Below are 23,342 nucleotides of genomic sequence, written 5' to 3' on the forward strand. Positions count from 1 at the left end.
TGCCAACTACAGTCGACTCGGTATTTCAGCGTTCATGTATATCGACACCCGTAATTTTAACAGCCCACAATCCCTGGCATCTTATATACTGTCATTAGACAACAACGTGACTGAATATGCAAAACTCTTGAATTGGAAGAATTATTATACTGGTACATCGTATTTACCAAGCACGAGAAAACACTGGTGTGAGCTGTGCCGCAAACTCCACGAGGACAAATCACTTAGTATGCGTAACGATATACAAAACTGGTATAATGAAGACGAATGCCGCAAACCAACAGATATAGGTTTGTGATGTCTTCCAGACAAGAATTTAGAAGAGATTGTGAACAATGAAGACTGTGAATAGTGTGTACTTTTATTCAGACAGATCATACCGTTTGCCAAGTTGAAGAATTGCTTGAAAGAAAATCTCTTGCTATCCGTCTTGTTCTACCTAAGATTGAGTACTTTTTTTTTTACTCTTTCATCATTGTTATCAAGACAATGTTTTTATTTTCCTGTTTATGTCTATGTGTGCCACCTTAGTGTCTAACTGATCTCCAAATTTCCAGCTACAGTCTTGGAGACTGGTGAATTCCACGTGTTACAGTAAAAATTAAAACTCGAGATCGCGATTTTCACGAAAACGAGTTTTCAACGCCGCATTAAGAACACCATAGAGGTAAAGGCAAAATTGTTGAAAATCAAAAGGTATACCAAAAACCCAAAGTTCAAGGATGTTAATTGCCTAATTAAAAATACGATTGATAAAAGGCAATTCTGCTTTTTTCTTTTCAAACCAGATCTCTTCCCTTATTTGAACTTCTTCATAATTTATACCCCATAAAAATTGCACCTCATCCGAACTCTTCCACGAATTGGTGCGAAGAGGATATGCGAAAATGTTTATGCGCATTTGCAAAATATAGTGGAGGAAAAAAGACTGTGGTTGCAAACCAACCAATAAATATTCATCAAAGAATGAGAAATTACATTATTCGTGTCCAAGATCCGCCTTAATCTGCCCGACGAGTGGTATTTCTTCCACAGCCAACTTTGGTTTTAAAAAACGCATAAACTTGTTGAAGTGTAAAGCATATATTTACCATCGATTATTCTTTATCTAAATTACAGACATGCTGCTCACATAGTGACCACACATGACAGCATAAATAAGCTAAACTTTGTAAATAATATAATCAAAAGAAATCACAGAAACAGCAAAAAATGACATGTTGGATGGACTTTGAGTGAATGAGGTAAAACTCAATAACAAGTAAAATTACAGCACATAGAAAAATGGATATTTGTAAGTAAATAAACTAGGAAGTTAAAACATTATAAAGTTGGTATTTCTGTTTGAAGCCTATACACGATTGCCTTTTAAGTTATAAACTGAAATAGTTCTATTCACAGAAAGTATGTATACCACAACATTAAAATGTACAAGTGTATACCATAAAGGTAGACTATACAGTGCAAACTCATCCACGTAAGCATCACAAGATTTATGTACACTGAATTCAATGTAAGAATTTCTCAAGTCACAACAATTTTCTGCCTGTACATGTATATACAAGGATAAAGTCAATATGACAAAGCCGTCCTAAACAAGATGTTCTCTTTACATTATTTGTCCCAATACATAATTCACCTTTCATAATTCATGGAGCAGACAGTCCAAATCATAAAATGTCACCCATACTCAAGTCGGCATCCTTTCAAAGTTTACCTTTTATGCCCATGCATTATTCAGGTTCATAAATTTAAATGCAAGTCCCATAAAAGTCTGCATTCTTATGAATAATTTGCTCTTAACTTGGCAAAATTTATATCAACAATTCTGACCAAAAGAACAATCACGCCCAGATAAGACAATAGACTAGTAGTAATATATTACCAGATATTTGAATGACAACAAAAGCAGCTCACACCATCAAATGTCTGGCTTAAAAATTTCCTGAACATCACTATCTGAAGCATTAATGTTTTCTCCCCATGTAAATATTCCTTTATATTTGTAAACATGCAGGATGCTACATTTTCTTCTCACTTCAATTCTCTACGGTATTTCCAATATTTTACTAGAGACAAAGAATGATTTTAGAAATCACACACTAACAGGAAAATGGAGATCCTTTGACACTGATATGTACAATTTCTTTAAATGTAAATGTAAAAAAGAAAATAAAGCACTGTAAGCACCAGGCTTTACAGTGTCCTAATATAAAGCAACTCATCAAATTTGACAAAGCTTGTTCACTTGAACCCTAATGAAAAAAATGCCATCCTAAATAAGGTAAATAAAAAAAATTGTGACAATTATTTTTTCTTATACTGGGTAGCAATACTTGTCCAAAGAAGACTAACCATACTCTTCAACAGTTAATAAATGTTTAATTCCCATTTCAAGGATTTACATGCAGCCAACATGGATATTCCATTTTTCATATGCTTATACAACCACCAATGAGTTGTTATTCTTTCTTAAATGCTATCTTAATACAGACTTTCTAAGTCAGACAAGTTACCAATTAAGGGTACATATATGTAATATCCCAATTTTACTTTGGTACAAGTCCTCTTGATGTTGGGAACATTTCTTTGGCATTCTGTGACTGGTTCCGTTTACTAGCTGTTTTAGGTCTGAAATATTTTATAACCATTTCTTAATCCTATATGAGAAATTTTGATAACTTATCATGTACTATTTTAAAACATAAAAAATGTTTTTTTAATGAGGGTCTTTTTTATATCTACTTATCATGTTTTACTAAAGAAGCACACACTATAAGATCATGCCTTCAGCAAATGCTATGAAAGGAAACATTCAAATCAGCTAATAAATATACTAATAATGTTCAAATAGACTTTTTAACTGCTCTTGCTCTTACCTGTCCTTTGCAGATTTTTCTCTTTTCTTAGCTTTGGGCTTACTCTTGCCACCAAAAATAGCATTGCTAAAAATAAAATGAAACAGGAACTAAAACAAGGTCAGGTTCAAACTTTAAGAAACAAAACCATTTCTATATAAACTTATTATATTCCAATAAAATAACCAGACTCTGTGTATTCCTATTTTTGCCTAACAAACCAAACCAAACATTTTGTTTACTATTCCCAAAGGAGAAATTAGTTGTTGGTGGATCTTATCTCTAAATATCTAATCCAACAGGTCATAATATCTCTCTCTCTCTCTCACACACACACACACGCACACACTTTTCCAGAGAAAGAGATTTTAGTCCTGAACAAGAACTTATTAACTGCATACTGCCAGCTTGTGGACTGATAAACCTCACTTGAATAACATGTATACTAACTTGCCTTATTTCACAAAAAAATGTAAATACAAGATTTCCACAGATCCCCAAAAAAATGACTGACTTACCTTCCATCAATATCAATATCCTCCTCATCCTGAAGAGCAGCATCCAGGGCAGCCTGGACACGTGGCGCCACACAGGGGCCCTCGTAATCCCGTGTTGTTCTGTTTGGCATGTCCAACTCCAAACAGAGAATATTTTCACCCTTCAAGTACACATATGAAAAAAAATTATTTCAAGCTATAGTCAAAATAGCACTTAATATCAATTTCAAATATAATTTTCAACTACATGCAAGTGGATCAATTTACAGGCTCAAGCTGGCAAGAATCATTTTTGCAATTGAAATTTCTTTCTTTTGTTTAAATGACTGAAACAAAATAGATGAATGATTTTAATGATACAGATATAATGTGTACTTCAGAAAAGTGTTTGAAGAACAGCAATTTGTTCTTACAAAATGATCCATCCTTACTGTACTTCGGAGACAAATAGAAGAATAAAATCAGAGGAAAAGTAAAGAAACAGAGACGAGGTTCCACTTTCAAAACTTAAAATTGAAGAGGGCATAGAACACAGCCAACAAGCTGTGTTAATGTCAATTAATAAACACATACCTTATATCTGAATGGGTTTCCTCCCATAGCTGCTGCCATTTTGGCATATTCTGAAATAGGCCTCCTGTTCCCAGCAGCTGAGATGGGACGTTTGGCCATTTGTGCTGGACTACAAGTACAATGTGAGTTTTTATGTCAGTATAATAAGAGACACACACAGGTTGCAAACAATGATGTACAAAAATGTGAAACTTAAGTTTTTTTAAACTAATCATTCACCCATTTGGTCTAAGATATTATACTCTTGTGTTGCATTCAAATGTGAGGCAATGTTATGTTAACTAATATTTTCTAACTCTGTCTGATTGAGTGTTGAAATACAAAACTAACATTCTTTCCATACTGCTGCATAAGTGAAGAGATGACTTACTTCATTTTGCTGTGAGGCTGCAACCTCCAACTGTCCTCTTCTTCATCATACATTGCCCTGTTAAGGATCTTGTTCTTTTCTTCAGGAGGAATGAAGTTTTCAATAATCAGCATTCTGGAGAGAGGAAAGGAATAACTTTCATTGACTTCCTGAGATCTTATTTCCAATAACAGTAAAAAAAAAAAAAAACATAATAAAAACCTAAAATAATCAACAATTTATAAATATTGTCCATTTACTGGTTTCTACATATACAATGAGAAAACAATTCATTTGAAACACATCTCTAAATACACATCCCCACACATAGGAACCCTTCAAGGAAAAAAGGAAATATCTGTTAAAACCTACTTGAGCTTCAGGTCTCTTGTAAGTTCATTTTGCGTCTGCTCCATTTCTTGCCTCTCCTGGACGTGTTCCTCCTGCAAGTCTTGGATTTCTTGCTTGGTTTGTTGTAGTTTAGCGAAAAGTTTTTTCAATTTCTTGGTTTTCACTTCCACTTCCTGCTCCAGTGAAACATACGTGTCCTGTAACTCTGTGGCTTTTTCTTCATTGGCTGCCAATGCTTGCTGCATTTCACGCTCTTTTCTCTGTTGAACAGAAGAAAAAAAGATGGACTTGAGTTCAGTTGTATTTAAACTACCTTCCATTGTATATCATAAGTGGCTGATAGGTTTAAGATTACCATCAAACTACAGATTTTCTGTTTCAATCCCTTCATTTTGATAAGAATAGACAGGAGAGAGAAAACTTAAACTATAAGAAACCAAAATCAAGTGCGATTTTAATATAAGCACCTCTATCATAATTTGTTTTTACCTTTTGTTCAGCTATCTCTTGCCTCCTCTGCTCTAGCGCCCTCTGCTGCTCGTTTGTGTGATCAACAATGTTTTTACCACCTCTCAAAAGCTTGCTTTCCATCAACTGCAGGGTAACAGAAATGCATATCAACTTCATTATCACTTAGGTAAAGATAAGATTCTAAATGAAAAGCTGGCAAAATGCATAAAAATTGTCATCATATTAATATAAAATTTGATAAATACTTCACAACTTTTCTATTTTTTTTAAATACACATCATGAACAGTTCTCAAATAACATTTAAATTCTGACTGCATGTTAAAAATTTAAACTTCTTTAAATTTATAAATATCATCTGAGCAACATATAAATAATACCTTGAGCTCCTCTGCAAGTTTGTTCTTTGCTTCCTTTTCCTTCCTTAGTGCCTCTTCTTTACCTTGAGCCTCTTTCAAAAGGCGTTCTTTTTCCTGAAAAGGATGAGAATTAAAAAAATGCTTGTAATTCAAATAAATCATAATAATTTAGAGATGCTGTGTTTATTTCTCTGCAAACATATCATGTGTATTAAGAACTAGCAAAAAAAAAAACAAAATATTTTTATAAAAAGTTTGTCCTGTTCATTAGAAAATGGCTAAGGCTTAAAAAATAACATTCAAAAAGATCAGAAGCTTTTTCATTATGAAGATGACAGTGGCTCCCCCTTTACCTCTGCAATAAGAGAAGCATTGTTGAGGATGGCATTCTTCTCCTCCTCTAGCTTACTCTGTTGCTGTTTGATATACTCCTCCTCATCAACTTCATCCCCTTCATCATCTTCTTCTGTTTCATCCTCAATTTCCTCCTCTATAGTTTCCCCTAAGAAAAGACATAAATAATAATGTAAAAAGATGTATTACAAGTGCATTAAAAGAGGATGAAAATACTGAAAGAGGTCAACAATGAATCCCAGTTTATTCATTTCTCTTTTGTTGTGACATTTAAATATCTTATGGTAAAATATCAGATGTATCACCTATGTAATTAACTGTTGTTGATGCTGCTAAATACCCCTTAAAACACCTTTCAAATTAAAGATTTGATTCTAATTTCTCTTTTTTCTTTATCATTCTCTTATTACTTTTTTCAAAATTATATAATTGGAAAAAGAAGAACAATTTTTGAAATGGAAGACTACCATCAGGACCAATCCTTTGTCTCTTCTTCTTCTTCCTCTTCTTTCTTGGACCTCCCTTACTTTGCAGCTGTTCTTTTAACCTACAAAATGTAAATCCTATTTACAACTGTTGAAATGACTTGCAGCTTTATTTGTTAAATTTTCAGTTTTCATGTGAGTTTTTGATGAAAATTGCATTTCCATCTCACCTATTTATCTTCTCCTGGAATTCTCTGAGCAATGCGTCCTTGGGATCTTCATTAATCTTGGGTTTGTTCTTGATATTCTTGGCTCTGTTAGCATATCTGAAAAAAAATCAAGAATTCTTTAGTCCAAGTAAATGAAAACAGCCCAAAAACTGTCTTATAACCTTGAAAATAAAGGTTTTACCACAATTTATTTTTGATATGTAAAAACTGATTGAGATTTTGGAGCTTTGAGGTTAAATCCCCTTTGATGAGTATAATAAGTGCATGTGCTAGGTATTTGTAATGATGTTTCCTTGCAATTACCTCAATGTGGTGATAGTTTCATCATAATTATAACTGGCAGGGCCTATATTTGCTACCATCACAGTCTTTGCGTTTCCTCCTAGGGAGTCTGCAAGAAACAACAACATCTAATATGCAATACAAAAGTCCATTTTTATTTCTAGTAGCTGTACAGATAATAGATAAACTTATATAACTAAACAAGTTGAACAAGTAGTCAGAAGTCATAAATACAGGAAAAGAAAATTCTCCAACGGTGGGAAAAAAGCACTGCATCACAAGTCCAGTGCTAGAGTCATCTTTTCCTCTTCTGTTATATCATGCTACTGAATGAATCAGAAAATATTCACTAAATATATGAAAAACATATGGCTAACATCTCAATAACTAAACACAGAAATCGGATGCTCAGTGCTGCCTACCTTGTAACAACCTTGTAAGTTTAGAGTCTCTGTAAGGAATGTGTGAACTCTTGCCATCCACCAAGGCAGAGATAACATTACCCAGTGCTGACAAAGATAAGTTAATCTTGGTGGCCTCTTTCAGGCGATCACCCTGGAATAACAAACAGATTGCAGGGAATGCCTTAAATATCTATGAGAGAGAAACAATCTTTATTTACAATATAATTGCAACTGAGATCCAGCATTTTCACTGGGGACATTTCAATGAGTCATTGTGGTAGGAAATTGTGTCAATGATCATACCAAAAAATCACACATGACACTTACAGTAGCTCCTGTCTTTGTCTGCCTCTCACTGCCAGCCAAATCCACCATGTTTAGCTTGCCTACTCTGATGTGGTTCTCTCCATCATTTGTATCCTACAATAAGGAAGACAATATGTCACCAAGACCATGCTTTGTGATGCTGTCACATTTGCAAACTATTTATATAACTATAAACAGAGACAACTGATTCATCTCTATTATCTCTTAGCTTACATGCAACATATGAGAAATAAATCTGTAACTTGCATCAATTACCTTCTCAAGTTACTGGCCTAATAGGCACTGTATTAACAATAGGGATTGACTTGCATTGCCTATTCCTATTAAAACACCCACCTCACTGCATTCTATTGTCACCACCATGATAGCATGAGACCTTGAACTGTGCTCATTCATGTTAGTAGCCCTATTTTAAAGAAACTGACATAATTAGAACAAATATCAAATACATGTTTCTCTTTCTAGAATTCAAACCAAATTATTGAAATGAAACTTCAATAGGAAAAGTCACATTCTGCATTCTTTAATACATGAAATATTAAAAATAAGAAAGGAATTAGAAAAAAAGATACTCATACATTTGCATGATTCATTAATACACGCTACACTTTAAAAGTTTATACAAATGAAAAATGTTCTTACCCAACTGCTCTGTTAGCATTCCCTGTATCCATGGCACGTTCTAATTCTTTAATACTTTTTGCCACACAAGCAGTGACTCCCTGCAATGAACCAGAAAATATAATTGAAGCATTCATTACATAAACAGAAACGATCCATAATTTCCTCAATGTTGTATAAAATAAACATAATCAAAACATTCACTCTCTCAAAATGAGAAATGAGAAAATCATCAATATACTTTCTGCTAACCTTTTACTTTACTTAAAAATTACAGATAAAAAAATTTCAATTATGGAGGAAACACGATATTCAAGTTTTTATTCGCCAAAAGAGGGCACACCTACAATCAAATTATGGACTTAAAACCCATTAGAATGTTTTTACACTATGGTATCAGCTGCAGCTATTTTTTCTTCTAAAAACACATAACTGCTACTACTAATCTAAAGAATAAAGTAAAGGTCTTTGCCATACAACATTATCAGCTTGTATCTGGCCTTGTAGACGTATGTATCTTTAGGACAGTATAGAAATATAGGAGAGCATGCTTATCATTTATCTTGGGATACCCACTTTAACATATACTCCAGTGTCTGGACTCTCCTTCAGTTCAAATTTCTTATTCTGGTCTTTATTTAAGAGATCTCGAATTTCTTCCTAAAATGGCAACAAATGTCAAAAATAAAATCAGAACTCTTCAAAACCATAAAATATTGGAAACATCCCATTTCTAGTTATTATTTGAATAAGACACAGACTCTGTATCTACTATGTTTCATTTCAATGCAAAGAGTAAACACACTTGAACCAGTCAGTGAACAAATTTTCTATAATTACAATAATCAAAAACCCTGGTTCCCTTACACAAATAGAAAAAAAAATCATCATTACTAGGAAGGTAAATACAAAAACTGACTTAAAGGTACATACGAACCGAGCATCGGTGGAGCGTGGATTCCCAGTAACACATGTAAACCACTTCTACTAGATTCTTATATGACTCAAATAAATTCGACATGCCAAGGGATAAACTGAATAGATCACTCGATCAGCCATAAAAGACCTTTAGACTGCTCCTTTCTTTAAATTTGTGGTTGTAAATTTAACCTACTTTCGTGACCTACTTTCCTGCCCCATTGACATACAGCTTAGAATGCCAGCAGAAAAATCCGTTCAAACATCATTTTCGGGTAAAATTAAACAATGCCTTTTGGTAATTCTCTTAGTTATACTACTTGAAACTATATGCTGGCATGTGGTTGGTTTTTGTGACAAAAAATAAATAAAATATTTGCTGCTTTTTTTTAAACTAGAAATGTATACAGTCAGTTAATCAGAAAAAAAATATCATAATAGACATTCAGCTACACTACAGGCATATTCACCTGATAAATTTCAATATAGGATGCTCTGACTAAGTACTGCTGGTTTTGAGCTCGGGCTATATGCTGGTAGATATGTTCAAATGAGTTTGGTATTACTCCTCTGAGATCAGGGTCTGTCTTCACACCTAAATGTACAAATAACTATATATAATCATACCCTGATTCATATATTGCAAATCCATTTCAGCATAGCTCGATTGGGTTGACCTAAACTAGGCAGTTATATCACAAGTACCAATGTTGAATGTTATGATCATTATATAAATAAATGAACAAGTGAAATATTGTAGTTGCACCAGATATAAAATTACGCCGAAGATTTCTACCTACCCTGCATTGTAAATGTCTTTCCTGTCCCAGTTTGTCCATAAGCAAAGATGGTGCCGTTGAAACCATTCAGTACAGACTCTACCAAATCTCTGAATGTCTCATCATACAAGTCACACTGTTTTGAACTGAAACAAACATCAAAGGTAATATCACCAAACAAACACACAAAAATAAAAGGATTTGAATAAAACAAATTCAATCTTATGTAATCAAATTAAAACAATCATGAAGTTGCAATGAGTATGAAGCTTAAAGCAGGAATAAATTTGATACTAATATGAAAACAATCATAATTCATTTTTAATATGTTTTTTAAAGTACCACTGTCTTCCTTAAAGAGGCCAAAAAGTTCAAACTTCATCAAGAGAAACCTTTTTTTGTAAATCTTTTCGAGAATAAGTGTTTAGTTACTATATCTAAAACTTACTCCCAATCATAGACAGAATCAAATGTGAATTTTTTGGGCAACTCTCCAGGCTTGGGGCTCTTGACTTCTACAACACCCCCTTTGACATCCATTTCCACAATCCTGAAAAAATCAGAAAAATTAATCATCCAAATTAGCTATAAAGAAATCCCATTAGCTATGATGAAATATGAAAAATGGCACATCTTATGGTCTTAGTAGTACCTTGCCAGGCATTAGGTAAAATAGCATCAATATACATTAGACATTAAGCATATGGCATACATCTACATGCAAATAATTCTGAGTTCATAATTACTTTTTAGCAAAAAAACAATATGGAAAGGGTATGTTAATTTCATTTCAGTATTTCCAATTACTGAATCAAATTCCATGGGTTAAAACAATATCAAATATTTCCTTTGGTTCTCAATATCATTTATTTTCTCCTTGGTTCTCAATATTATCTTTCACCATACCACCTGCAGTGTCACTGCTTTTACTGACAAAATACAGCAATGCGAGGACGTCAAAATAACTGTTTGCAGATAATTCAACATATAATGTACTTACAAAGTTCTACATTTAATGATGATCCAAACAGGTATATTTTGAATGTTCCTTTCAGTAAATATATGTGGCATTAAGCCACTGCTAACTGTAATCATCACTTATGAACAGCTTGGGTAATGTTGCTATCAAGTTAGTAATGTCACTGAGATTTTGATTGCAGTAAAGTATACAAACCTTTGATGTCCTTGTTCTTTTTCCTTTGAATTTAAAGGCCGGCATCTTATCACCACTTTGACACACTCTGCACCTTTGCTAGAACCTTTAGATTTCGACTGGAATTACAACGTATAAAATACAACATTAAATGTATTCTGACAATATAATAGAGATTTTTTTCTTGCAGAAAGCCACTGCAATGAAAGAAATAAACAATACTAGTAATGTCACTCATAAAGTTTGACTGGAGCCCGATACAAAATGACAGAAATTACAGATTACATTGGAATAAGTCATAGCTCCATGCAAGACCATTCATAAGACAAAAAACATCAAAACACCTTCATTAAAAAACTAAAACCTGCATTTGAGTATCTTCAACTAAGCAAATACCTGCTTTTTAAATCTCCTTGTGAGGGCACTCGAAGATCTATAACTTACTTTACTACTGGTTGCCATAGCCAACTGAGCAGATACTACTGGTTCTACACAGAGTTAACATATATGTACACCTCTCAAATTACTTCTTACAAGTTCCGACTTAATGCAATTTAGTGATCCCAGTATGGGGATGATTTGCCATCCACATTCAAACCATCCAAAGATCAAAACTGATGGTGAATTGTGGCTATAAGTAAGATCCTATTTTCTACACATGTTCAAGGCTAATAGTTTTATCATATCTTAATAGCTGCAGTATGACAAGAACACCATCCAAAAACGTGTTGACCAAATGATGCCCTTCTTCCTGCTGTGCATGTTGCATAATGAAAATATACAAAAATATCTGATCCAATATGCCTTCCTTCTGATAAAAATATTTATAGAGATGTACATGCCTCAGAAAGGTCATTTAAATGGGAAATGAAGCTGGAACAAAATTCAATGTATTAACCCTCATGTGGAGACTGCTTGACTAAAAGAAATCCATATGATGTGATGCGACCAATAACCCACCTTTATTAACTGACATAAACAATGGATATTTAATCTACGGTGTAAAGGAGGAAATAGAAATGTCCGGTAGAAAAAAGAGAATATCATCTGCACCATTATTTTATCTGATTAAACAAGTAAATTAATGAATGAGTGAATAAGTGAATAAATAAACAAATGAACAAACCAGTTTTGTCAATGTGCTGAACTTCGAAAACAAAATGACTAGATATATTGAAAATATCTTTTTCAAAATACAGTTATATAATACAAAACTTCATAAAAAGAAATGGCAGGGCTCCGGGGTGTTAAATGTGGACTAGATGGTTAATTGCTGCTCCAAACTTAAGCACTTAAAATTTAGACAATTTCCAATCATTTGGAATGGTTAAACTATTATCCTTGTTTAGATATTTACAAAGAACAGATCTACCAAATCTACAGAAACTGAATTATCCATGGGTTCTGAATTCTGAATCCTTTTTATTATTAATCATGCTTTTCATACCATGGAAGGGCCTATGAACCAGGTTTACTGATATCCAACTGCGAAGATGGCTGTAGGAGATTCAGGGATCTCATGTCCTTATGACTTTATATAAATCATGGCTTGAACTTCAACACACACACAAAAGTTTCAACCTGTACTTGGACCACTGAAAAAACAAGTCGGCAATAGCCCATATTTTTAGTCAATTCAGCCATTAGCTAAGTTGTTCCTGATACTGCAAAACAGCAATCAATACAAGGCTACTTCAGAGCAATGGTACTTGGTCTTATTATTCACACTTACCCACTATTCAAAATCAATACATTAAAATAGGAAGAGAAATGTTTGGTAGAGAAAACAAGACTTATAATATCAAAATTAAAAAGCATTATTTGGTTTCTCGTTCCATTGGGAAATAAAAACAAGGCAGCAAAGCTGTCAAATGTACAGACAAAGAACAGAAAATAAAGATGCAAATAAGTGAAAAATTAATTTTTCACAAAAAACTGTTAAATTGCCAGAAAAATTTACCAAACAGACTGCATTGCCTATTGAAGCTGTACTTTAGTGCCATGTTTCTTTCCTATAAGTTTGAGAACAGTAAGTGACATGATTTCCCTTAAATGGTCATCATAGGAGCAGTGCCCAAAATAGGGGTTTCTTCAAATTTTGATACAACATTAAATAATGTTTAACAGCATAATGATAATCAAATGTTATTAATAAAATATTAGTAACATGGACATTCAGAAAATGTGACAAGCAAGTCTTCAAGATCATGGAACTTTAAAGTCACACCTTGAAAATGCCAATATGTGAAAAATTAAATTTTCACAAAAAACTGTTTAACTGCCAAAAAAAATAAATAAATAAATAAAATTTAAAAAAAAAAAAAAAAAAATACCAAACAGACTGCATTGCCTACTGAAGCTGTATTTTAGTCCCATGTTTCTTTCCTGTAAGTTTGAGAACAGTAAGTGACATGATTTTCCTTAAATGGTCATCATGGAAGCAGTGCCCAAAATCGGGGTTTCTTCAAATTTTGATGCAATATTACATAATGTTTAACAGCTTAATGACCATCAATTTTTAATTATAAAATATTTGTATCACAGATATTCAGAAAATGTGACTAGCAAAGGTCTTCAGGCCCATGGAACTTCAAAGTCACGCCTTGAAAATGCCAAAATGTAAACAAGACAGCACTGTTCTGAAATGGGTTTATTTCCATTTTTAACACTTTTTTAACATAAAACAAAATAAACATTTTACTGCCATTTTTATATGACCAACTAAAAAAATTGATGAGATGGGAAAAGTATCAATAGAACAGTGTTAAATGTCCAATTTCCTCCATTCTGAGATTCTGAACATAGTGGATGATTGAATCTGACAAACTGCAATGATATGAGTTTATTTCCATTTTTGACACTTTATTACACAATACATGATAACAAGTTTACCATGTTTTTTACATAATCAACTAACAATGTTGTAAAGATGCAGGAAATATCAAACAAACACTTTTAGGCATCTTATTAGTTAAGTAATGAGACTGTTAACATGCTTAAGAACTGAATCTGAGGAAATGTGAAAAAAACAGTATAACTTCTAAAATAATGGCCCGATTATGCTGATTTTCGAACTTAACCTGCGTTTTAGTAAGATTGACCACTCCTGTGAGTATAATTACAATTGGCCAATCCGTTTTTCTTATATTGTGTTATCAGTGTTGCATTTATATTGAAAAAAGTGAAAAAACAGCATAAATTCCCTCAAAATAGCCCAATCATGCTGATTTTCGAACTTGACCTGCGTATTATGAATATTCATTAGTTCTGTAAGTTTCAAGTCAAAAGGTAAAATGGTTTTCCACTTATGGTGTTATCGGTGCTGCATATATGCTGAAAAAAGTGAAAAAACAGCATAAATTACCTAAAAGTGACCCGATCACGCTGATTTTCGAACTTGACCTGCGTATTATGAATATTCATCAGTTCTGTAAGTTTCAAGTCAAAAGGTAAAATGGTTTTCCACTTATTGTGTTATCGGTGCTGCATATATGCTGAAAAAAGTGAAAAAACAGCATAAATTCCCTAAAAGTGACCCGATCATGCTGATTTTCGAACTTGACCTGCGTATTATGAATATTCATCAGTTCTGTAAATTTCAAGTCAAAAGGTAAAATGGTTTTCCACTTATCGTGTTATCGGTGCTGCATATATGCTGAAAAAAGTGAAAAAACTGCATAAATTCCCTAAAAGTGACCCGATCATGCTGATTTTCGAACTTGACCTGCGTATTATGAATATTTATCAGTTCTGCAAGTTTCAAGTCAAAAGGTAAAATGGTTTTCCACTTATCGTGTTATCGGTAAAAGTGCACGGCGACGGCGACGACGGCGACGACAGACGCAGATGATGGCTATATGTACAGACACATCTGTGTCTGTACATAAAAACAGCATAACTTCTATAAAAGTGGCTCTATCATGCTGTTTTTCAAACTTGACCTGCGTATTATGAATATTCATCAGTTCTGTAAGTTTCAAGCCAAAAGGTAAAATGGTATTTCACATATCGTGTTATCGGTGCTGCATATATGCTGAGAAAAGTGAAATAAAGATGCAAATAAGTGAAAAATTAAATTTTCACAAAAAACTGTTAAATTGCCAGAAAATTTTACCAAACAGACTGCGTTGCCTATTGAAGCTGTATGTTAGACCCATGTTTCTTTCCTGTAAGTTTGAGAACAGTAAGTGACATGATTTCCCTTAAATGGTCATCATAGGAGCAGTGCCCAAAATAGGGGTTTCTTCAAATTTTGATGCAACATTACATAATGTTTAATAGCATAATGACAATCAAATGTTATTAATAAAATATTAGTAACATAGACATTCAGAAAATGTGACAAGCAAAAGTCTTCAGTATCATGGAACTTTAAAGTCACACCTTGAAAATGCCAATATGTGAAAAATTAAATTTTCACAAAAAACTGTTTAACTGCCAAAAAAAAAAAAAAAAAAAAAAAAAAAAAAAAAAAAAAAAAAAAAAAAAATACCAAACAGACTGCATTGCCTACTGAAGCTGTATTTTAGTCCCATGTTTCTATCCTGTAAGTTTGAGAACAGTAAGTGACATGATTTTCCTTAAATGGTCATCATGGAAGCAGTGCCCGAAATGGGGGTTTCTTCAAATTTTGATGCAATATTACATAATGTTTAACAGCTAAATGACCATCAATTTTTAATTATAAAATATTTGTATCACAGATATTCAGAAAATGTGACTAGCAAAGGTCTTCAGGCCCATGGAACTTCAAAGTCACGCCTTGATAATGCCAAAATGTAAACAAGACAGCACTGTTCTGAAATGGGTTTATTTCCATTTTTAACACTTTTTTAACATAAAACAAAATAAACATTTTACTGCCATTTTTATATGTCCAACTAAGAAAATTGATGAGATGGGAAAAGTATCAATAGAACAGTGTTAAATGTCCAATTTCCTCCATTCTGAGTTTCTGAACATAGTGGATGATTGAATCTGACAAACTGCAATGATATGAGTTTATTTCCATTTTTGACACTTTATTACACAATACATGATAACAAGTTTACCATGTTTTTTACATAATCAACTAACAATGTTGTAAAGATGCAGGAAATATCAAACAAACACTTTTAGGCATCTTATTAGTTAAATAATGAGACTGTTAACATGCCTAATAATTGAATCTGAGGAAATGTGAAAAAACAGTATAACTTCTTAAGTAATGGCCCGATTATGCTTATTTTCGAACTCAACCTGCGTTTTAGTAAGATTGACCACTCCTGTGAGTATAATTACAATTGGCCAATCCGTTTTTCTTATATTGTGTTATCAGTGTTGCATTTATATTGAAAATAGTGAAAAAAACAGCATAAATTACCTAAAAGTGACCCGATCATGCTGATTTTCGAACTTGACCTGCGTATTATGAATATTCATCAGTTCTGTAAGTTTCAAGTCAAAAGGTAAAATGGTTTTCCACTTATCGTGTTATCGGTGCTGCATATATGCTGAAAAAAGTGAAAAAACAGCATAAATTCCCTAAAAGTGACCCGATCATGCTGATTTTCTAACTTGACCTGCGTATTATGAATATTCATCAGTTCTGCAAGTTTCAAGTCAAAAGGTAAAATGGTTTTCCACTTATCGTGTTATCGGTAAAAGTGCACGGCGACGGCGACGACGGCGACAGCGACGACGGCGACGGCGACGACAGACGCAGATGATGGCTATATGTACAGACACATCTCTGTCTGTACATAAAAAACGATTCACCATGAGATGGCTATCATATAAAAAGAATCAGAATCTTTGTGACCTACAAAAATTTGTAAAAATTACATGAGTGAATAAAAGATGTAACACTTGACATTTTCTTTCCTGTCTCTTCATCAACTTCAAGAAGCAACCACATTTATATCAAAGATCAATAAGCTCATCAGAATGATGTGACCAACAACTATCCTCCACACAAATCAGGAATCAAATTACTTTGATCAGTTTTAGTGTTTGTAACAGTTTCAGTAAAAAATAGTTCTCTTTTTTAAGTTAAGTTCAAGAATCAATGAGTTCTGAGCAAAAGAAAAACAAAATCTTGGCAACCATGCTTATACAGTTTTACAATCACTGCATTGACCTTTACAGATTTCCATTCCATTATATGATTCCCTATCTCTCTGATATGTGTTAAGCTGTATACTAAGACTATTGGCATAATCCCAGTATTGTTGCTTGCTTTACCAGACAAGCAGCACTGTAACAAATGAGAATGAAAAGTTGTGCCATATGCTTGTGCATTTATTCCCTGGTTAATTGCCTAAACTGAAAATCCCAAAGGAAAAGAGAATATTGTAACTGCATATTTATGAATTGAACTAAACCCTATGGAAAGATGTGGAGCCAGGGTTTCTAAAGCATATTGAACTTGGAGATTGCTTTGGAACCTATTTGAAAAATAAGGACCATTTCTAAGTTGTAAAGAGGAGGGTAATATGCAGAAAGTGTGTCATGGATCCCTGACACTGAACCAGTGGCAACCCTGTAAACATTTTAAAGGAATTCCATTTGGGGCATATGCTAAGTTTTCGACTTTTAGATAACATTTTAAAACACCTTTGATCAAATGTCATACCCCAAGTTACAAATGTTCTGCAAATATTCTAACGTTTTCAATGCAAAAATAATAAGGGGGAGGGGGGCTTTTTAATAGCCTTGCATTTTTTAAAAAATATATTCTGACAGAAAGGTTCCTTTACTTTGTTTTCACCTCTATCCAACCTTTACACTTTGACACTCCCATATCTTATAACAAAAACTATACTTGCCACTATGTATATTGAATAGTAGTAATTTGCTCTGACTCACCATTTTGTATCAGTTCTGCTAGTGTTCCACTTCTTTATTTGCATGCAGTAGAAGTTCTAATTACCTTAAATCAGGTCATTATTCAGTCTGAAAAGAAAAAAATCTAACACTGTATAAAGGAGACCCTTTTCCTTTTTAGGTATAAATTTTTCAACACAGAAGATATGATGGTGCCTGTTGGCGATAGAGCAGATAATATAAAATCTGGATTTTTCTGTGTATGAACATCATCAAGGTTTTTTTAAAAATTCCCAATTCATATAAATTATTAATTTTATTGAGCAGTTAGAGTAAGAGGCACACCTATTAGGACAAGATGAAACCTATGCATGCTTCAAGCTCAATGGAGATTGATGGATGTAAGTCAACTAAACAGGAAATGTTACCATAAAGATGTATATTTTTTTCATAAATCTTATCTCAATTAGTAGCAAAATCTCCCTCTAAAACAGTCTGTAGGTTATCAAGCTAATAGGTTATGCAGAACATTACAAGTTTCTGGCCTCTGACTAACTTCACTTATTTCTTACAGGCAAGCACAACAGTGAATGTACTGTAACAAAACATGAAGACGGGGATGCTTCAGCTAAGAGACAAATTTCTGTAAGTGTGGACTTTAATTAAGTAACATTAGTATGCTGCAAATGTCATTAAGTTTGTTACATCTCACGGCAAACCCAGTAACTTTCAGGGTGTAACAACACTTCTATCAACTTTAGTAATTATAAGCATGACAAAGAATATTTTCAACCATTATTGGCATTAAACACCGATTCTATTAATTTGTACAATCTGTCAACAGCACTTGTTTTGTGTTCTTTTGTTGAAAGTACAAAATATATCGTACATTCGACAAAATAGTGCGTCGCGTAAATCTTCAAATTTAGTAAATAAACATTAAGAAATAGCATAATGACAACTGACTCAACATTTGACCGATGCTAAAAAGTCACAAAATGAATTTCAGTGTTAGAAATGATTGCGTTGCCACTGCGCTTTCGTTTTGGCAGTAAAGGTTACTAATAATCTCCAGCTATATTGTACTTTGAATCCACTTACCATTTCATTAAGGAAACGTAGAAAATATGTCGTGTATTTCCCTAGTGATATTTCAATCAGATTTTTCACCAAAAATTTCACGCATGCTCAGTTATCTCATTTACGGAAAAGGAAAGAAACTAGCATTAATATTAGCGCTTAAACTCAAGATAATCCAAATCCAAAGAATCTTCAATTTTCAATCTTCAATTTTATTAATGAATAAACATTGAGTAAGATCTTTTCAAAACTAAGGTACATATTTGCTTAAGTATCATCAAATTCAACGAAATTGATTTATGAATTAGTAACATTTTTAGCATATATACAATTAATTTCGTTCGTTCATTAACTTAATAAGACCTGTTGTGCAAGTGTGTTGTCAGTGCAACAGGTGAAACGGCAGGGCAATGTTTTTAAAAGTTCACAAGACCAATATTGCGCCCAAGGTAAGTTTGTTAACAGCCCGTTTGGCTGATATGGGCATATTTGAAAGGAAGATTAAGATTAATTCGTGGAATAAATTGATAGATATTGGTTTCTTGCAGACTTGTGTAAATCACAGAGCTGGCAAAGATCCCTTCGATTTTCAAAGTTCGTGTCCGCCTTCCTTTTCCAACTCGCTCTTCACTTCATTACTAAATTGCTTTGGTTGTTTGTATTGTATTGTTTAAATCGGGTATTCGAGGTCACTGTCACGAGGTAAAAACACGTAAAAGCAACACGACGGTGGTCAAAGTGAAGTTGTTGAAATTATATTTGAACATCACATTACTGTACATGTATGCTTGCTTTTAAGAAGTTAACCGGCATTTATAAACTTATAGACTTTATATTCATCTGAATTAGGAGTTTCTTAGTTTGAATATTTACGTCAAGACAATCGTTTTTTTTTTATAATGAAATAAAATATACATGTATAAATGTTCATTTTGGCAGAATTCAGATTTAGGACGGGGGGGGGGGGGGGAGGGGGTTGATATCTCTTTCATAGGAATCAGATGCAAGGGTAAAAATGCTGTTACTTATGCCAAAAAGTATTAAAATATTAGACATTAAATATTAAACGTAATTTGGGTTTAGATATATATCTGTAACAGCTTTCAAAGATTTGCTATGTACCCACCTGCAGTGTTGTCAAAAGACATGTTGGGTTTCATCTCTTAAGTTGTTAATTAAGAGCAGTGCTTGTTAAACCAATCATATTCTAGCCCTTCTTTTATTTTTGATTAACTATCAAATAAATAGATTCATCCCAGCGATTTAAGTTATGAGAAAGAAAAAATGTGAGAAATCCATAATTTAGATAAACAATATAACCACTTATTCTAAGCATATATAAAGCAGAAAATCAGTACAATTATATCCACTATAAGTGCAGTTCATCTAAATACTTTATTGACACACCTTAATATTAGCTTTTTATTTATCTGAAAATCATGATTATTTTAATTATTTTTAAACACAAGTTTGAACAGGGTCTGAGATCCTTGTTTTATAAAAGTTAAATATAGTTCAAATACATGTAACAGACATCGTCTTATGATAGTTGGCGTAATGTCACAAAATTAAAATTTCCATTCCAAACGCAAGCGATTTAGTCTGAAATATTAAAATATCATACCTTGGTAGGTTGAAACTCAAAGGGAAAGTTCATGACAACAGTACAAAAGTGGTTGTAAGGATGTCACTTGCAGCTTAGATCAGGATTCACTACTAGATAGTTAGATGTGCAGTTCATGCACTATTTTAGAATAGTGTTTTTTATGAGAGAACAGTTTCATTAGCTCTGTATGTATCAATTTAAATTATTGTTTTTCTTTTTATCAAGAGCTTATAAAATATGTTATTAAATAATATACCCTAGTCATTTACTCCCTGATTATGGTGACTGACAGTCACAGAAATATTGGAGGTAATACCCACATATTTTATAAGCTCTTGATAAAAAGAAAAACAATAATTTAAAGTGTTTTTTAACTTTCAATTCCAACCTTTTAAATGTCAAGTATTTTTTTTTTTTAGTTTTTTATTTTTATCTGTTGATGTGTTGTTGCATGAAATAGTGGTGAAATGGCAATTTAACTCCCCTTTCCTTTAGGATTGAATGTTTTTTTCAACACCTGGGTTCTTTTTGCATGGGGCCATACACCACACCCCCTCATTATTAAAATTTCAGCTCGTTTTCCTTTGACAGTTTAGTGGGTAATTTGTGTGACCAGGTGAGCATTGATTGATAAGTGTACAGAGTTGTCAGGTCCAGTTTATTTTTGAGAGAAAAATTGTTGGCATGTTCATTAACAGCTCTGTTAGATGGCAGCTGAATAATGTAAGAAAATACCATGTATTTACATAAAGACAGATGCTCAATGAATACAGTTTACTGTTATACTGTACCAAGTGTGTACATTTATTTGTTAATGTGACTTATCTCGATGTACTGCGAACAACTACAAACTTAGAGCAGCTGATATTGATGCAAATGATGAATAAAATATGCTTTCTGTAGGTGTGTGTATATGCCCTCATGTAATTAACTTAGACTAACTGTATTTTTAGACATAGACAGCACTTGCTAGCAATCAGGTGTTTAGAATCAGACCATATTTAACTTTAAGCTGAGGCAGAAAATCCTGTGTGTTCTTATTTTGGAAAAGCTGTCATTTAGGTAAAGTATATGTCAGAGGGAAGAGATATTAATTACCATGTAGTAGATTGTGGGTTGTTTTTATGATAGTATTTATAATCATTTACTGATTTTAAAGATATGATTGACATGTTTACAAGTAGCTAATCAGTGAACCAATCAGTATAAGTCTTAGAGGACATTCAGAACAAGTTAATCTGCGGACTAAATATGGCCCACTAATTTAAAAGCAGCACCAACTAATTCCCTGATGGCCTCTCTGCCTCCGTTAGTGCAGTTGTTGCAGGGGCCTTGCAATTAAACCTCCGAGCTTTGTAGAGGGGAAAGACCATTAGGGGATTAAGTGGTGCTGCTTTAAGTGGGGTCAGCCATGTTTTTTGACCAATCTGTAAGTATGCGAATCATCTGTTCTGAATGCGCTCTTAGGGCGTATTCCCAGAGCTTTTAGATCGATCTATCCCCGCGGGGAGTCTCACTAGATTACTGTCAGATAATCCAGTTTAAATGTCCGTCCCGCCTACTTCAAGCTTTAAGGGGGTAATAAACTTTCGTGCCCGCTCGGCTGACAGCTATTTAGCGTGAACCCCCAGGGAGTTGGGTCGATCTAAAGTAGATCGATCTAATCTCTGGGAATGGGGTCTTAATCAACACCTTAAATTAAAAAGACAATTGGGGCCAGTATATTTTTCTTTGGACCAGTGCATTTTTTAGAATGTGTGAATTGAGTGGTTCAGTATGGACATTTTTTCTCAAAGTTTTCAAAAGAGATTTTTAATTTGATTATTTCTTTCTGAAATGTAACTGTTACAAGCTGATTCTATGTTTAAAAAGCATTTGACAAAATCAAGGTCTTGCTATTATTAATATTATCTGGTCTTATTGAAATTTTATGCAGACCAATGAATCCTGATTCAAACCAGTAAATTTTAGGAAAGTTGTGGTCTGAATAGCCAGTAAGCAGAAAAACTTATGACACAGACTGTGAATTTAGAAAGAGAAGAAGAAAAACAGCTAACTAAAGAACAATTCTGGTATAAATTGAAGGCACCATCTTGGCTATTGAGTTTGATTGAAAAAAGCATTTAATATATACTAAACATATATTTATTAAAAGATCTATGTATTTGTATCCCCTACGTTTAATAATTGCTCATTTTCTTCTCTTTATACGAAGTACTAACGTGAATATTTGTAGTTGCTAGTTGATTAGAATGACATTTGATCTTTAAACAATATCCTTAAATGTTAACTGGGCTTAGTTTTACAATCTGCATTTTTTGTATTCAAGGCATGCCTGGGGTCAGACCTTCAGGGGGAAAATAAAGTAGATCTGTATGTTTTTCATTTATGCATACTAAATAAATCTGTAAAATAATGCCCATTTATATGTAGTCAGCGACTAAACTAAAAACATTTCATGCAGGTTCAGAATTTGCATTATATGCTGATAAGCTCATGTTTTTTTTTTTCAGTCTCAAAATATTTACTACTATCAAAGACTGAAAAATAAGATTGATAAATGTCCTTTTTTGACAATATATTCATTGTTTTAAACATGAACAATCAAGCATGCATGTGCCAGATGAAGTCTAAATAACCTTGTGTCTAGACTATGATATTGGAGAACAAATAATGTAAATAATGAGTATGTTGTGGAACTTTGTACATTATATTATATTATATTATATTATATTATATTATATTATATTATATTATATTATATTATATTATATTATATTATATTATATTATATTATATTATATTATATTATATTATATTATATTATATTATATTATATTATATTATATTATATTATATTATATTATATTATATTATGAACAAAAGAATATCAGCATTATCAC

At 32.9% G+C, this 23,342-nt stretch overlaps 2 protein-coding genes across 9 annotated transcripts in view; one reads left to right on the plus strand and one right to left on the minus strand.

The window, feature by feature from the left end:
- Nucleotides 1-349: 349 nt before the first annotated feature.
- On the minus strand, nt 350-18,979 carry LOC106151561 (kinesin-like protein KIF3B). Of its 2 annotated transcripts, XM_087001920.1 has the most exons (24): nt 18,855-18,979; nt 17,796-17,882; nt 12,397-12,544; nt 10,971-11,068; nt 10,245-10,346; nt 9,818-9,942; nt 9,488-9,612; nt 8,676-8,759; nt 8,121-8,200; nt 7,815-7,884; nt 7,479-7,571; nt 7,170-7,302; nt 6,769-6,856; nt 6,466-6,561; nt 6,278-6,357; nt 5,810-5,958; nt 5,478-5,570; nt 5,118-5,222; nt 4,650-4,888; nt 4,299-4,412; nt 3,929-4,037; nt 3,377-3,516; nt 2,880-2,945; nt 350-2,631 (listed from the first exon to the last, which is right to left on the minus strand). In XM_087001920.1, exons 3-24 carry the CDS (start codon nt 12,397-12,399, stop codon nt 2,550-2,552), a joined length of 2,274 nt encoding a protein of 757 aa, XP_086858046.1. In that variant the 5' UTR covers nt 12,400-12,544; nt 17,796-17,882; nt 18,855-18,979; the 3' UTR covers nt 350-2,549. The 2 variants fall into 2 exon arrangements, with proteins under 2 accessions (XP_086858046.1, XP_013380347.1); XM_013524893.2 differs by lacking the exon at nt 12,397-12,544.
- Nucleotides 18,980-19,184: 205 nt separating this feature from the next.
- The window catches only part of LOC106151558 (EF-hand calcium-binding domain-containing protein 4B), a 35,559-nt gene continuing 31,401 nt past the window's right edge, over nt 19,185-23,342 (plus strand). For 6 of the 7 annotated variants that reach the window (XM_024074468.2, XM_086998749.1, XM_086998738.1 and 3 more), the window contains exon 1: nt 19,185-19,282. The gene's annotated coding sequence lies outside the window, so the exon portion shown is untranslated. Of the gene's footprint in view, nt 19,283-21,479; nt 21,502-23,342 lie in introns of those variants that run through there. The other variant, XM_024074473.2, reaches the window with a different exon arrangement.

This window comes from Lingula anatina, chromosome 1 (genome assembly GCF_051362555.1).
Source record: "Lingula anatina isolate TDL-2025a chromosome 1, LinAna3.0, whole genome shotgun sequence".
Classification (NCBI taxonomy): domain Eukaryota; kingdom Metazoa; phylum Brachiopoda; class Lingulata; order Lingulida; family Lingulidae; genus Lingula; species Lingula anatina.

Bases quoted from the DNA above. Each gene is read 5' to 3' on its own strand.
- LOC106151561 (XM_013524893.2), bottom strand. The intron at 7,885-8,120 runs GTAAGAACATTT...TCTTTAAAATAG, and splicing joins AATGCTAACAGAGCAGTTGG to GGCTACTAACATGAATGAGC. The intron at 2,946-3,376 runs GTAAGTCAGTCA...TTTTATTTTTAG, and splicing joins GATATTGATATTGATGGAAG to CAATGCTATTTTTGGTGGCA.